At 44.8% G+C, this 17,608-nt stretch overlaps 1 protein-coding gene across 1 annotated transcript in view; it reads left to right on the top strand.

Moving 5' to 3' along the window:
* LOC138566704 (ribonuclease T2-like) overlaps window positions 1-16,090 on the top strand; it is a 359,594-nt gene extending 343,504 nt beyond the window's left edge. The window contains exon 10 of the mRNA XM_069644295.1: window positions 15,768-16,090. Within this exon, the coding sequence (XP_069500396.1) occupies window positions 15,768-15,938 (171 nt within the window). The 3' untranslated portion in view covers window positions 15,939-16,090. The remainder of the gene's footprint in view (window positions 1-15,767) is intronic.
* Window positions 16,091-17,608: the final 1,518 nt, after the last annotated feature.

Raw genomic sequence — 17,608 nt, 5'->3', positions numbered from 1 at the left:
TTCATCCATTCAAGGTGCATGCAGGACATATTGGAAACATTAATTCATTGTTGTTCCCCGTACTATTTAATCATGTATTGTCATTAATCATTTTTGTGTGCAAACCAGGCAACATATGGGCAAATAAACGCAGGTTAAAATGGCTGACTGTTTTACTAATGAAATGACCTCAGTTGGTGTGGCATTAACATTGGCAAAGGACTAAGAAGAAACTTTGTAATGAACCATAGAGATGATATAAAGACTGACCATTGCCGCAATGTTTTGTATGTGAACAAGCTACTTGTGTGTAGCGAAACACGTATTACAGGTGTTTCTTTTTTTCACCCTGGGCTCAGGGTATTTATTAAAGTAGCCAGTGCCGACCAAAAGAACTGGATTTGTCCTCCTTTTTCATAGTTCATGAATTGGCGGTGGAGTGCATTTGTGTGAGGCCGTCGCGCCGCACAATTCTTTTTATTTGGATATATATATATATATATATATATATATATATATATATATATATATATATATATATATATATATCGAAGAAAGAAAAACAAGAAAAAAAAAGCTAATCAAAGCTTTTTTAGGCGGCACTCTTCTCCCAAGTAAAAATGCACCAGATGCAAAAAAGGAACTCCATCACACGTCCTTTATTTTGCCAGAAAAACACGGTGGACAAGCAGTTTCAGGAGAGAACAAACAATAGCGCGTTTCACCCTTCCGGGCTTCGTCGGATTGTAAACATAGAAAACAGGCATCTCCATTTAACCTTTCTCTGATGTTGTAGTCCCTCTTCACTTTCATGTGAAAAGATGCATTGCATTTAACCTGGTTAACATGGGTGCCATATTGGAAATGCTTTCTTATAACGTGTATGGCCAATTATCTCATACATCTTGGGCTTACATCATTTCATTTGCTTGTGAATTTCATTTATATAATATCTTTGTTTGATTTCACAAATGCATATGATATTTTTGGAACACCACATCTTTTTAAAATTCCGATTGTTTGGGATTCCTGATGACAGTCTGTGAATAACTGATCCTGCATGGAGACTACCTTAACATTATTGCCATAATATTAGCATAGGATATTTAGTATTCATATTGTGTTAACAATTTGACCATACTCTATCCGAATCCTTCCATTGTTATTTGCTGATGGATTATGTTAGCCATGTAGTGCATAATGATTTGTTATGACCGCAAAGTGCACAGTGCTTTATCATGACCTTAAAGTGCAATTTTGCACATATTTTGTACAATTTACACAGCTGTCATGACCGTAAAGTGCATAATGCTTTATCATGACCTTAAAGTGCATAGTGCTTAAAGTGCACAGTGCTAGAAATTAAAAGCAATGTTATAATTTTGCATATATTTTACACAATTGCTAATTGTTCTCCATCGTTGGTATATAGATATGTCGTATAAGGATTGATAATGGTCTTAAATTCAATGGGCTGTCATGTTGGCCTGGTTTATCGGTTGTTTTTGTGTGAGAAAAGAAAAAAATAGTAGAAAATAATAGTTAAATACTATTATCCATATTTGCCTCAATAAAGTGCATAGTGCTTACAATTTGTATGGCATATAGTTAATACATAACTTACATTCATTTTGTCTTTTGAAGGCCAGTGATGACAAAGTTCCATAAATTTGATTAAATTACATCTTGGCATTTCAGAACTAGTGTCCATAACATTAGATCAGTCCCACTATGTGGCTATTCAATTCTAAGAATTGTATTCTTTAAGGGTGTTATCTTTAGTTGGTTTTTTGTTCGTCATATTTCCAGGATCTGCGCAATTAAAAAATGCAAAGATGTCTGAGACATGGACTAATGGATGTTAAAACTGGAGACCTGTAATTATCACATATATTACAATATATTTAAGAAAGCTTCTTAAAAAATTATTAAAACCGTATATTTTGCAAAGTTGTATACAAAAATTAATACTTGTGTAAAACCAAATATCTTATTCAAGAAAGGATATTGTAGATACATTTAGACACTGAGTGGGAAGACATTTATAAACACAGTTTATTCCTAAAGTGTTCTATTCCCCCACAAAGGTATAGAGTTCTTCATCTTTGTTGTGACCTCCCGGGTTCTTAGTATGGTAATCAACAATGTATTTGCATTCTGTTTGTCGTAATTTTCTTTCCCTATTGCCGCCTCTCGGATGTGGGGATATTTTATCTATTCCAAAATTAATACTTGTGTAAAACCAAAATTAATACTTGTGTAAAACCAAATATCTTATTCAAGAAAGGATATTGTAGATACATTTAGACACTGAGTGGGAAGACATTTATAAACACAGTTTATTCCTAAAGTGTTCTATTCCCCCACAAAGGTATAGAGTTCTTCATCTTTGTTGTGACCTCCCGGGTTCTTAGTATGGTAATCAACAATGTATTTGCATTCTGTTTGTCGTAATTTTCTTTCCCGATTGCCGCCTCTCGGATGTGGGGATATTTTATCTATTCCAAAATATTTTAAAGAAGATATATCCCCATTGTGCTTTTCTTCAAAATGTTTTGCGAGAGGATAAGAAGGGTCTTTATTTTTGATGGCTCGAAGGTGTTGCAACACGCAGAGTTTTACTTCCAACTTTGTGCTTCCGATATACCAAAGGTTACAGTCACATGTAATTACGTACACTACGTAAGATGTAGAACAGGTAATGTGTTTAGTTATTGTTATCTTTCTCTGTGTCCGAGGGTGTATATAATGTTTGAGAGAAATACCATGTTTGCAAGCTTTACACTTGGTACATTTGTAGAACCCATTTTGGTTGCTTGCTAACCACTGTGTTGTAGATTGTACAGGGGTAAAAAAAGAGACTTGGCGACAATTCTGATTGTAATGATTTGGCTTTCCTGAATGTCACACTTGCATTTGGCTGGATGTGCTTTTTTATGTCCAAATCTCTCTTTAGTATTGACCAATGTTTACCCATAATTTTTTTGATTTCTCTGGCCCCGTTGTTGTACGTTGTGATGAATCTTATATTATCAATTTTTGTGTCCTGTAGTTTCAATTGGCTTTTCTCTTTGTTTATTCTTAAGATGGCCCCTCTGGTTTGTTTGGCACATTGGTTAAATGCGCTATTGATTGTTGACTTCTTATAGCCTCTTGCTACAAAGTTGGCCGCTGTTCTAATTGCATTTTCTTCAAATGTTTTACTCTCGCTGCAATTCCTTTTCATACGCAGAAATTCACCATAAGGTATACTGTTTTTGAGGCCTCTTGGTTGTGCACTGTCTGCATGGAGTAATGAGTTAGTACTTGTTGGTTTTCGATATGTTTCCGTAATAATCACTCCATCTTTGATCTTGACTTTAATGTCTAGAAATACCACTTCTGTTGGATCATGATGTTGGGTGAATTTGAGATTGCTGTTCTGTGCATTCAAGGTATTGAAAAAACACATCCATTCTGTTTCACTGCCCTCCCATATTATGAACAAATCGTCGATATAGCGACGCCATAGAGCTACCTTGTTGGTATGTAGATGCATTGTTTCATCAGCCAGCAAATTTGCCTCCCAGTTGCCCATAAACAGGTTTGCATATGTCGGTGCTACTGTAGTACCCATGGCAGTACCGCATAGTTGCTTGTAATGTTGTCCATCAAACATAAAGGCATTATGAGTAAGACAATAATGGAGCATGTCCAGTAACATCTGAGAATGATCTCTATAACTGAGAGATCTGATGGATAGGTATCTTCTGGCAGCTTCCATGCCTTCTTGATGTTCAATACACGTGTACAATGAAACAACATCTAAGGTTATGAGCAAATATCCTTGTTTCCATGGTATTTGGTCAATCTGCTGGAGGAACTCTGATATATCTTTGATATAGGAGGGCAGAGTTTGAACAAACGGAAAAAGAAAATGGTCCAGATATTTGGATGTATTTTCAAGCAGGGAGTCAATTGATGCGACTATCGGTCTAATCGGTGGTTTTCTCATGCATTTGTGGATTTTCGGAATGAAATGTATGATTGGTAAGATGGGAAAATCTTTTGATAAGAATGTCATTTCTTGTGGGGTTAGTAAGCCCATTCCTTGCCAGTTAGACAGTTTCAAATCATACTCCGTTTTATACATTTTGTATGGATTCGCAGGTAACTTTTCATAGTTGTTAATTTGATTAAGTTGACGCATGGCCTCCCGTTTGTAATCACTTGAATTTAAGATTACAATATTTCCTCCCTTGTCTGATGAACGAATGACAATTGATTTGTCTTGTTTCAAGTTGTTTATTGCTGTCCGTTCATCTGAGGTCACATTATGGTTCAGTTTTTGATTAGCGGAGGCCAATTTTTTTAAATCATCTATAATTAAGTCCTCAAAAAGGTCTATATATGTCATGTTGTTGTTTGGAGGAATAAATTTCGATTTTTTCCTTAAAAGACTAGGTGCCGGCATGTTGGTGGATAGATCCTCCGGTATGTTGGTACTCCATTCAAGCTCATGCGATACTAGTCTTGCCACGGATTTGTTTTCTTCTTGTAATGATGTTAATGTGCATAGAGTAGGTATATCTCTGATCGATAGTTCAGATGGTACTTCAATTCCCATAGTATTAGATATTTCAGTATAATTTGTGTTGGCAAAGAATTTGGCCAATCTGATTTTTCTGATGAACAGGTGCACGTCCACTCTACATTGGGCATAGTCGAAGTTTGATATTGGACAGAATGACAGCCCCTTTGACAAAATGTTGGTTTCTGCATCAGTTAGTATCTTCTCTGATAAGTTAATGACTTGTGGGTTTTGAGTTGTCATTATTGCTTCTGTTTTTTGGCCTTGCCAGAGCGTGTCGGTCGGGTTTCTGACTGTCCTCTTTTTTTTGGGTTGGCCTCTGGTCCCCCGTCTGTTCTTCCTCTTGTGTACCTTGGCTGATTCCTGCCTTGCGTATTTTTCCCTACTTGATGTAGGAGTTTCATTTCTTCTAAAAAATTTAATTTGGGAAGAGGTTCGTTGGTACTGCTTGAAGTTGAGGTATCGGTTGATGAGCCTGCACTTGTTTCCGTTTCTGAGTCCAAATCTGTAATTACCGGCATGGGATTTTTCTTTTGACTTTGTAGTCCCTTTCTAACTGTATCATTTTTTTTGGAAAAGGTATATATTCTTCCACTGGCGTAGTCTTCTTTATCGCGAAGAAACTTCCTCTGCTTTCTCTCTTTTATTTCCTCTTCGTACTTGCTGGCATTTTTATCCATTTGTATTTTTAACTCTTTAGCTGTGTTGGACTCAGCTCCTGTATAAACCTTTGCTTCAAGGGCCTCAATTTCATTAAGGGCTTTCAGTCTGTCACTTTTGGCGTATTTTACTAAGGTCGTTAGCATTTTGAAAGAACATTCATTGGTGGCATCCCCCCATTCCTGTAACATCTGGGGATCCGGGTCTTCATAGGTTGGAATTGTTAGAATTCTTAAGCCCCTTGGGATCCGTTTATTGTCAATGTAATTTTGTAGGGATTTTATTTCCCACAATTTATTCGTTTCTTTTTTGTGTAGTTTTTCCAAAGTTACCATAGATTGCTGTAATGTCTTGGTTTGCCCACCTTGTACCTGTTGTATGGCTTTCTTGACATTGATATTTTCACTAAACAAAGCGGAAGCTTCCGCATCCCTACTTTGCTCCTTGTCCACCATTGTTCCCGTTTATTTCTTATTTGTAAAAAATCTCTCTGGTTGCAAGCAATGTACAGTTTCACTTTCTCACTACGTGCGAAAAAGTCCTGGATTCATTAAAGGGCGATATCCTTTAGTATTAGCCCTGAGTCCTATTTCATTGCTTTTGACATATATGTGGGAGTTTCATGCTATAGCATCAGAGTTTCCAAAGTAAACGATTAAGGAACGGCAATATGTTTGACAGGTAATCTGTCTGCCCAATTTGATTGACAGGCTGCCTTGAAACGAAAACAAGATCAATCGTGCATTGACACTGCCTACCTTACATGAGCCGTCCGGGTCCTCCGACTCGAGTAGCGCTGCTGTAGAGCCGTGTTTACACGTTGTTTCTGGTCTCCTTGTGTTTCACTTCCTTTCGTTTATGGAACGTTTTCTCCGATGGGCGGCTGCGTCGCGGATCCTTTGGGACAAAGAGAAAACTTCTGCCGACTTGCAAGCGTCGCGCTCTGCCTTTGGATTTAAATGCTAGTTAGCATGTAAAGCATGGGTGCCCGCCTAAATGCGCGGTCGGCCGCGTTTATATTGAAGAAAGAAAAACAAGAAAAAAAAGCTAATCAAAGCTTTTTTAGGCGGCACTCTTCTCCCAAGTAAAAATGCACCAGATGCAAAAAAGGAACTCCATCACACGTCCTTTATTTTGCCAGAATATATATATGGTCAGACCAATGACCTCAGAGAAATGGGACAGTGCAGAGAACACCTACCATCAGACGTTCTGCAGGAGCTGGGTGGTGATGTGCTGCCTCACATGTATTCTTTTCTCAATACTACTTCTCACTCTTATCAGAAAGGGCCTCTGCTCTATTGGGTGCTGCAACGGGAGGAGAGAACTGGGTAGAGGGCCATGTGGCATCATCTCCTCTGTGTGGTGACAGTAGCATCTTAGCGTTAATGTAATGCTAGTGAATCTGCTGCCTCCATGTCCCCAACCAAAGAGGGAAGTGCAGCAAATAGTTGCCTCAGCCCAGGCTGGCATATACCCTTGCGACCTCGGGTGAAATTGTATGTTGAGTTGGGATTCACTGTAGATACTGCAAATGGATCAGCCCTTCTCAGTGCAGTTGGGGATTTGCTGAGCAAGACAGCTATGATCGGGCACTTGATCTGTGCCTCTGAGCAGAGCATCTGTAATTCTGCACGTCTAGGTGCAGTATATGTATGCGTAGGGTACACGTGTTTAAGCATACACTGCACACGATGTGCATTGTGACAGATGCATTATACTCTATTACCATAGGAGAAGAAAGGTACACCATCCTGACAAATACTACAAGAGTTAAGAAAGTCATAATGCTAGGCCAAGGAAGACGCAAAGGACACTTACAACCCACAAAGGCTGTGAGTGAATCTTTTCCTACCAGGAAGGTGGAGTTTATGGGAGAGAGGCAAGGAATATGGACCACGATCCTAAGAGAAACCTGATTAGATGTGTGCGTTGCTGCCAAACCCCACCAACAGATCTCAGTTAACCTACCCCTTGAATTTCTTTTGTTAATAATTAAAACTTCCAATTGTTTATGATGGCTTTGATTCATCTGTTGATCCCTGACATGTGACACGTCTTATTGTTTAAGTTTGCTTTTCATTCATGTATTGTTTGAAGCAAAAGTCTTTTTCAGGCCAAGCATTTCTGTATATGGCTGAGTCTATAGCACAACGTGATTACAGCAGCCCCAGTGACAAAGAGTCTACGGAAGCCGAGCAGGCTATGCAGTAATGTAAACACAGCAGCTCTCAAGTGACCCTCATTTTACTCAAAAATGTCCTCCTGGGTCCTGCTGTGACCACTGAAGATACGCAGACAACCTAACTCTCTCATGTCATTCTAAGGTGCAAGCATGTTCAGGCCACCAGATTTATTTACCATAATATCAGGTTTAAATCCTTAAGTGCGATGGACGAGTATGTCCGTCCTTTTTGCATAGACTTGCATAATAGCCTGGCACTTTAGCATGGGGAGGAACAAGAAAGAAAATAAATAAAACATACACTAATATGTTTTGTGTAACTCGCCGGTTTTACTTCAAGTGCTAAAGCAGTTGTCATGTTGACGTATCCATGGGGATCAGGGCGGGAAGAGGGGAACAGGACAGGGAAGTGACGGAAGGGGGCCGGGGCAGGGAAGAGGGAAGTTCATGTTGGGTTGTGAAATAAAGAGGACGTTTATTGCAACGCTCCCGTGTGAGGCCCATTATTGCTGCGCACCGCGCTCCCGCTCCGCGGGACATCACAATGGCGACGAAGGTGGGATGAGCCGCGGCGCCTCCAGACACAGGAGAGACGAACGCCGCCCACCCACCCACACCCGCGAACGGGAGAAGAGTCGCAGGGGGAAACGCGACCAGCACCAGTAGGCGGGAACGCAAGCTCGCCTGCGCTGCCCAGGCCCAGCCTCGCCCGACTCCCCAGAGTGCGAGGAGACGCCCGCGGCTGGGGGAGCCAGAGCTCGCCGCTACATCTCCGCTGAAGCCAGCTCCGCCCGACGCACGAGAAGCGGAGGGGGACACCCAAGGCTGGGAGCCGGAGCTCGCCATGCCTCTCCCTCTACGGAAGAGAACCCCGCCCGACACGTATGAGCAGCAAGGACACACGTGGCTGGTAGCACGCGCTCGCCCGTGTTGCCCCACCTTCCCTGCCCACGCGGCCGAAGCAGAACACAAACAAGGCCCGGGCCGCGACGGTGAACACGTGTAAGAGCGGGAAACACGCCACAACCCTGTGGCCTGAAGGTACGCCATCCAAGCAAGAGGGAGGGCGAGAGAAAAAAAAAAAAAATTGGACACGACGTCCAGGGAAGGACCAGGAAGGTCACAAGAGACACCCAGAGGGCTGGGTGGGTGGTGCTCGTGCCTTAGCAGGCGGCCACCCCACCACCACCACCACCACATAGGAGAGAGAACACCATCCAAGACAAACACACGTCCAACGTCATGTCCGATCAAGATGCCAATCAGGGCCCGCAGGCCCCCGGAAATAGGCCCCCAGCCCCTGCAAACGTGGCACAAGATCACATACCATACCACCTGCCAGAGACATTAGCGGCACAAACGCCTGCTGCCTTTGATGTAACGGATACCAGCAACATGGGCCCCAGGTGGACTAAATGGATACGGCATTTCGACATGTATATGGGGGCCACGGGACCTGTAGCAGACGCCAGGCAAGTGTGTCTCCTGAAGTTAGCCGTGGGCTCTGCCACCCACGACATCATAGACGAAATGCCACAGGACTCCATAGACTCTATACAAGATCTCAAGGACGCTTTGGCAGCATATTTTGCACTGCATACTAATGTCGACTACGAGAGACATCTCTTCCACATAACAAAGCAAGCCAAGGGAGAAACCATGGATGCATATGTGATGCGACTCCGTGCCAAACTCAAGCACTGTGATTTCGCCAACAATTCAAACACAGAGGCCCTGCGATCCCAAATAATATCGGGGTGTGAGTCTCAAACTTTTCGCAGGAAACTTCTCCAAAAACCCTGCACGCTCGAGGAAATCCTGGCACTAGCCAGAGTTGAAAGAGCCATTGACTCTCAAGTTGAAAGTTTCGGCGCCACACCAACTGGAGAAAGCTTAAACAAACTACATCGTGAAAAGAAGACCGAAGAACTGTTCTGCTACAAGTGCGGGTTGGAGTACCCTCACGAAGGGACATGCCCTGCCATAGGGCAGCGCTGCACATCATGCGGAGAAGAAGGCCATTTCAAGGCTGTATGTAGACTGTTTAGGGATAGAGGGAGAGAGAGACCCAGAGAGAGCAACACACGCACGAGAAGTTGCCCTGAAGGAATATCCAGCACCAACCCCGCCCCGAGCATGTCTGCTGCCCAAGACCATACCCTGAGCGACCAACGGGACAAGGACTCAGGTGAAGACCGCCCAAGACGGAGGGAAAGAAGGAGATTTGTGATGCGTGCTAGACCGGAGAGAAGATCACAACGTCACGTGCAATATTTGGTAGAACAATCGCACACCGAATCAGATCCCAGCTTGTCGGGGAGCGATCAAAAGAAGAAAACTTACGTCTACGCTCTAGGAAACCCCACAGCCACAGCACATAGTCCAACACTTATTATAAAGCTGCAGGAAAGACCAACTGAATTCCTCATAGATACTGGCGCCACCGTCAATGTGGTGAGTGAGCAAGTGTTAGCCGAACTGACACCAAAACCCAAGCTCCAACCGGCCAAGGTTGACATATATGCATACGGAGCCAAGGCACCACTGAAATTCCTAGGGCTATTCAGTGGACTATGTCGCTACAAAGGACAAGAAATGAGAGTACCAATCCACGTCCTGGCCACCGAAACCGACAGCGGCTGTGTGTTAAGTTTCAAGGCTGCGGCAGACATGGGTCTGATACACATATTATATAACATCATGGTTCACAAATACATCAACCCCGTTGAAATGGTCAACAACCTGTATCCCAGAATATTCAAAGGGATAGGGAAACTCCGAAACCGACAAATCAAACTACACGTCGACAATTCAATACACCCGGTAGCCCAACCCTACCGAGGAATCCCAGTGAACATTCAGAGGAAGGTGGAGGACGAACTACAGAAGCTCCTAGAACAAGACATCATTGAGAAGGCCACGGGGCCCACCACATGGGTGTCACCCATCGTCCCAGTCCCAAAAAAAGGGTCCGAAGCGATCAGGTTGTGTGTCGACATGCGACGCCCAAACCAAGCAATCCTAAGAGAAAGACACCCTGCGCCACGAATCACCGACATGATTCATCTGTTGAACGGAGCGAAAGTCTTTTCGAAATTGGACTTACAGAAAGGATACCATCAGCTCGTCCTACACCCCGAGAGCCGCAACATAACCACGTTTGTCACTCACGTTGGTCTTTTCAGGTATAAGAGACTGAGTTTCGGGGTATCATCTGCTGCAGAAATCTACCAAGCAGAGGTGCACAATGTAATAAAGCACATCCCGAACTGTCTGAACTATTCCGACGACATCTTAGTATTTGGTACCGATGCAAACAAACACGATGAGACCCTCCGGAAAGTGTGTAAAGCTCTACATGAAGCCAACCTCACGCTCAACAGAGACAAATGTGAGTTCCGGAAGAACACGCTAAAGTTCTTTGGCCACATCTTCTCAGAATCCGGCATGACCCCAGACCCAGATAAGATGTCGGCCCTAAACAACACGGCAGCACCCAGCAACGTTTCGGAACTTCGTTCATTTCTAGGACTTGCCAGCTATTGCAGCAGATACATCAAGGACTTTGCATCCATAAGCGAGCCCCTGCGGAAGCTCACGCACCAGAACGAAAAATTTGAATGGACAGAGGAGTGCCATGAAGCTTTCACAACCATCAGGAAAAGAGTAGCACTGGCAGAGCACATGTCCTATTACGACCCCAACAGGAAGACTGAATTAACGGTCGACGCCAGTCCCGTTGGCCTGGGCGCCATCCTAGCTCAATTTGACCCAAGGGAACCACTACAGAGACACATCGTGGCCTACGCCAGTCGCAGCCTGTCTAACACAGAACAGGCCTATTCCCAAGCAGAGAAAGAGGGGTTGGCCGTCGTATGGGCATGCAAACACTTCCATCTATTCCTGTACGGAAAACCGTTCCAAGTAGTCACAGATCATCAAGCAATGCTTTTTCTCTATGGTAACCCCCAGGCAAAATTGCCACCAAGAATTGCCCGGTGGGGACTCAGACTTCAAGATTACGCATTCAACATCATCCACCGGCCAGGGAAAGGTGATAACCCTGTGGATTTTCTATCGCGGCGACCACGGGGAGAAAGCACTCCGGAGCCTTCAGTCGCGGATCGCTATCTTAGATACCTGATCCATCAAACCACGCCGGAGGGTGTCAACACAGAAGAACTAGCGAGAGAAACAGAGAATGATCCCGCATGCAACATCATCCGGGAAGGCTTAGAATCAGGATTATGGCGGAGGGCCAAAGAAAGAGGAAAAGCAACTGGGGGACAGACATGGGAAGATGTAGAGCGACTTCTACTGGTGAAAGAAGAGCTGACCGTGTCGGAAGATCACCTCCTACTCAAAGGCTGCAAATTAGTAATCCCGGAGGCCATGAGAACAAAAATAATCAATCTAGCCCATGAGACTCACAGAGGCATAGTCTCCACTCAGCGCATGTTACGCCAAAAGGTCTGGTTTCCGCACATGGATGCCCGAGTGGAAACCATACTAAAAGCATGCCCCACGTGCTGCCTCATTACGCCCAAGCGGCAACCTGAACCCTTACGGATGTCAGCACTTCCGCAGAACATATGGGAAGCAGTGGCTGCGGACTTCTTTGGGGCCCATTGAAGGAGGAAATTATGTTCTGGCACTCATGGACGAATACTCGAGGTACCCGGAAGTGTGGTTGATCTCCTCCACGGCCGCACATCACGTCATCCCCGCACTGGACCACATCTTCTCGGCATATGGCATACCCAAGATACTCAAGACGGATAACGGCGCCCCATTCAGCGGACACCAATTTGCCCAGTTCGCGGATTACCTAGGGTTCCGCCATAGGAAGGTTACACCTTTATGGCCGCAGGCCAATGGAATGATCGAACGATTTATGGCCAACCTCAAGCGGGCCCTACAGGTTGCCCACATCACGGAACAACCCTACACACAGGTACTGAATCAGTTGTTGCGGGACTACCGCGGGAACCCCCACAGTACGACCGGGTAGACTCCCGCAGAACTTATGTTTGGGCGAAACACGCAAACCAGACTTCCTCAAGCGGAGGCCATCACGTCCCGGCCAACCTCGGATCCAGAGGTCAGGGCAAGAGATGATGCAGCTAAGAGCCGAATGAAGGAGTACGCTGACACTCGGAGGAGAGCTCACCCCTCTCCGCTAGCCGTGGGTGATGTAGTGGCAGTTCGACAACCACCAACACACAAATACACCTCGGCATTTCGAGATGAACCCCTCCTCATCACGCACCGGAAAGGGACAATGATCACTGCACAGGGATCAATGGGAGCGGTGACCCGAAACTCATCTCACTTTAAGGAATTCCCGCAAGACGGGACAAGGCGCCTGAGCGGCCGGGTCCAGGTCCCCTCGGATGACGAACTCTGGGAACAGCCCGGAAATGATCCCTGGGAGGAGAGTGAAGGCGGACTGGAAGGTACGTTGGAGGCTGGTGAAGGTCGGTCGATGTCAGAGTCAGGGGCGACTCGACCACAGCGAATTCGGCACCGACCTCGCAGGTGGATTGAAGAAATGGACTAGGGACTCGTTAAACCACCGCCTGTTGCGAAGAGTTCGAGCGTTTGTTTAAAAAGGGGGGAGATGTCATGTTGACGTATCCATGGGGGTCAGGGCGGGAAGAGGGGAACAGGACAGGGTAGTGACGGAAGGGGGCGGGGGCAGGGAAGAGGGAAGTTCATGTTGGGTTGTGAAATAAAGAGGACGTTTATTGCAACGCTCCCGTGTGAGGCCCATTATTGCTGCGCACCGCACTCCCGCTCCGCGGGACATCACAGCAGTCAACCTGTTGCCCTCTCTCTCTGCTTCTGAAAGCCCTAGATCACGGTTCGTTGCGATTGCTCAGAGATAGTTCAGATGGTTATTGTACTAGCTGCTGCCATCTATGCAACCCTATGCTCCAGTGTATGCATTGCATAGCACGGCAAGCAGAATCCGCCTTTCATTCTTTTAAGATACACTGAACTGGTTATAAAAGTAACTGCTGCCTTATTCACTGAGTGCGATAGGCGGTGAACCACCATCCTCTGGCTATCAGCCAGTTCGCTTCCCCTCGGATTTGCCTCCCTCTCACTCTGCATCTCCCTGGGAGGGAGGGAGATGTCTTCACAGGCCGGTGTAACGTCGGAAAATGTGCTATCCTGGGAGAAACTATGTGAAATTGCCCGTCGAAAAATGTTTTCCTGTCAATCCATTACTGCGCATGCGCACACACGCTGCGCATGCCCAGTAAGCAGGCAAAGCATTTTTCGACGCAAAGCAAAATTCGACATTACAACGGTGTAGCGTCGGAAAATGCGCTATCCTGGGCGAAATTATGTGAAATTGCCCTCGAAAAACGCGTTCCTGTCAATCCATTACTGCGCATGCGCACACACACTATGCATGCGCAGTAAGCTGGCAAAGCATTTTTCGACGCAAAGCAAAATTCGACGTTACACCGGCAATGCAAACTTCCCATCCCATTTCCACACAAAAAACAGTCTGCGCTGGCAGATGCAAGGCACATAACACGTAGAATGGGGGCTGTCACAGGAGGGAGGCTGGAGTGCGATTGTCTGCCTTAGCTGGCACTCTGTTGACGCACAAACTACGAGTTAAAAAAAAGGTTACATTAACTTTCGTGCGCTGATGCCCTCTGCATATACTTGCCAACCCTACAGATTTACACAGTACGCTACTGCTTTTTAAAGTGTCCTACCACCTACAGATTTGGCTGACAAATCCTACTGCTTTTTACAGTGGCAGGTAATTCATGTGACCAAGGCAGACTGCAGGGCAAAGCATGCAACACATGAGTCTGTTTGTACAGTGGGCTAGTAGGTGATTACTTTGATTGGGCTCAGACCAATCCACTGACCCGACAGCTACTTGACTCTGTCCTGCAGTCTTGCCGGCACAACCCTTAGGTGAACCACCAGTTAAGGCAAGTGGCAGAGTGTAATACCATCACACAACATCTGTCTATCAGACTGAGGGGGTATCAGTCGCCATGTCATTCAGTGTTCAACTTCCAATAAATATGTACTGCCTGGGCGGCTGCTACAGAGCAGTGTGATTACCTTCTGTGAAGTTATGTAATTGAAGTTAGCATTCACAATTATACATTTTACACAATTGAACATCTTTCCATGTTGTGCTGTTTCATGGGTTGGTGTATTTTAGAATGCTTCAATGTTGCCAACATTGTATGTTTTGTATTTTCCTGTGATGTCATTGTATTAGTTTTGAAACTTGAAGATTCCTACATCTTTTTGGTCACAGAATGTTGGCAAGTATTGTATTGTTAATGACCTACCTTTCAAACACCACAACTCATCTTTCTATTGTATTGGTACTGCTGGCAAAGGCAGGAAGCCTTTGGAAGTCATTCCAGCAGGATGAATGGGGGCCCTCTTTAGCCTACCTTTAAGTCCAGGTAGAACTCCCCCGAGGGATTCAAGGACATTTTTCTGAGAATATGGCTGCTTCCTGGGCTCGGCTCATTGGTAGATATATCTAGTTCGGACCCTTGGGCTTCTCCTTTGACCTATGGAAGCCAATATAAATTGGAGGTGGGAACCAGGGTGCTCAAAGTCCTTCAGTTTGAATATTCTGAAGTCTGCTAGCACCCGTAATTTGGTTATTGTTAAACTGGAGGTGGATAACTACAGGTTTCTGATGTAACTCGGTTTCTTTTGATTTGAGCTTCAAGCCAATATATGCTGGTTTGCTGTATCTGCGTTAAAAGTACGAATGGGCTGAAAAAGTAGAGAGGGGTAAGGAAGGTTCCCGGTAAGTAATGTAGTCATTCACTTGATGAACTGTGTAACAGATTGTACAGCATGATGGAAAATCACAGGTGATTCCCTTCCCTTTGAAGATGCAGTACACATTCTCATCTGGAACAACACCTCTGCTGCGACATCAAGAAGCGGGGGTGGATGCAATATGAAAATTGCTAAATCCCTTGTGCATGAAATCACATATTAATGCTGGTTTATAGTGACTTTTTCGAATGGCATATTTTCGAATGCCATTTTCTTGACACAATTTTGCCGAACATTGTTTTTTAGAATGTTTTTTAAAAATGTATTTTTGAAATGGGGGGGTTCTCCCTAAACCCCCCTTTTTTAACACTTTTTTTTACTTACGAAACAAAAAAATATATAAAATAAAAAAGAATACATTCGAAGAAAAAAAAAATTTGACAGAATGTTTTCGACAAAATGGTGTTTCGAAAATAAGTTTTCGAAAAAATGACCGGATGCCATTAATGCTACAAACGAATCCCAATGCATTTGTTCTTCCTTCTTAACATATTCTTAACAATGATCTGTGGTTTGTTTCTCTTCTAGGGCCGGCAGATTTTGATGCAGATTAAAATCTCACTCTTTAGAAATTTTTCTAGTGGATGTTTCCTTTACTCCAAGACAGCAAATCCTTCACCCTACAGAGGTTGCTCGAACTCGAAGACGGTGTTCTACTTCCCCATAAGACCAGACAAGCCACGAGAGCCCTGTCCATGAGCAGGCCTCCCTCCATTTATGACAAATGATGTTTGAGGAACAGGAATGTAAATTGTTACATTGTTAAATTCTTGCAAACAGATTGGTTAAGTATTTTGTGACATTGACGCATCCAATTTACAGATTAAATGGTTCTCATTAAAACCAGGAAATATGTAGCAATTGTTTTATGAGCATGAGCCTAATGAAATTGCAGTTAATTGTCAAAATAAATGACATATCAAAAGATCTAGATAGGTATAGCACATTAGTAAAGCTATGTATTGCTTGATTATAAACATAAGGGATATGAAACAGCTAAGGTATGCAGTACCAATAACCCACTTGCCCCTTGGCTACACACCAGTATGTTTCGCCACACTCATGTCACAGTCATCTGTCTACCAGCTCTGCCCACGTTAATGCAGGTATCCTTTCACTTCGCTGCTGACTCAATGTCTACGCTGCATCCACCTATCGCCCCGTGCTGCTCCCGTCAAATTAGCACAATGGCAGAGGGAGAGAGAAGGCTCCCCCAAATAAGGTGTCCCTTAAGAGAGAGAGGCATTGACTCCTTTCCCCAGCGCCACTCTCCCTTGTGGCTTGCCTGCTGTAGAATGTTCCTACACCAGCAGAGACAAAAGATGTCCCTGTTGTTCCAGTGCCTGCCTCCTTCCTCACCCAACTGACTCTGGCAGCGGGAATTGGGAAATGGGAGCGAAGAGGAACAGCAGGGGTTTCATGAAGGCATTAGCCATGCCCCACCCACCGTCTCGGTCCTGACTCCCTACGACTATGGCAGTGAGTGGGGAAGTCGAGTGTGGCAAGGGAAGAACACACAAGGTGCAATGCGACCACCGTCTACTCTACCGCCCACTTCCAAAGTCCCACTTGCCAAATGCAGCAGCTTGGCTGGTGCAATAAGGAGTGTAGTGAATCCGCATTTCATGGCAATTCCTCACAAATGGGTTTGATGGCAATATATGCAATGTGGGTGGGGCAGAGGGGGCAGCCTTGAGATTTTGAGGTACTGGAGGACAATGTTAAAAAGTGGGTCACAATTGTGGCCATGAGTGATCACTCAGTGGCCAATCAATGCCCCTCCATGTGCCTGCATGCCCACTATCAGTTGTGCCCTTTGCTTTGTGCCTGGAAACCATCAATCAAAGCTGGTCTCTGCTTCCAACTGTGCACTGTCCTAAAGTATTGTGAGGGGGAAAAAACTGAAGCACAGGGGTCAATGTTGCTAAATTACTTGAACTGGGAATCAAACAGGGCAACTTCTCGAGATGCTCAGAGTTGACTATGGGCCCCAGCATAGTAAGGGAACCTATATCAGTACCCCACCAGTAATTGCATCCGTTTCTTGAAGGTTAAGCACAGCTGCAGGAGGTGCATTAACCCATGATGCTGGCCAACTATCCCTTCACTCTGAGACCAGGAGGCTGAATATCTCTCGGCCTTCCTTTGCCCCATTAGATCCATCTTTCAACCCAATTTAGAGGTTATTTAGTTTCACAAAGAGATGCTAATCGTCAGAGGTGTGAGCCATCTATGAGCTGAGCTGAGCAGTTAAGTCTTTGACTTCATCATGGGGGTGTATTGATATGTGCAGGGCAGGCTTCTGTCCTCTGCCGCTGTACATTTGATTCTGCTACCTGTTAATTATTATTTCACGGCTTCCGCAGATT

The sequence above is a fragment of the Ambystoma mexicanum genome, chromosome 2p, assembly GCF_040938575.1.
Source record: "Ambystoma mexicanum isolate Mex_15411 chromosome 2p, UKY_AmexF1_1, whole genome shotgun sequence".
Lineage (NCBI taxonomy): Eukaryota > Metazoa > Chordata > Amphibia > Caudata > Ambystomatidae > Ambystoma > Ambystoma mexicanum.
This window is presented reverse-complemented; position numbering and strand designations above follow the sequence as displayed.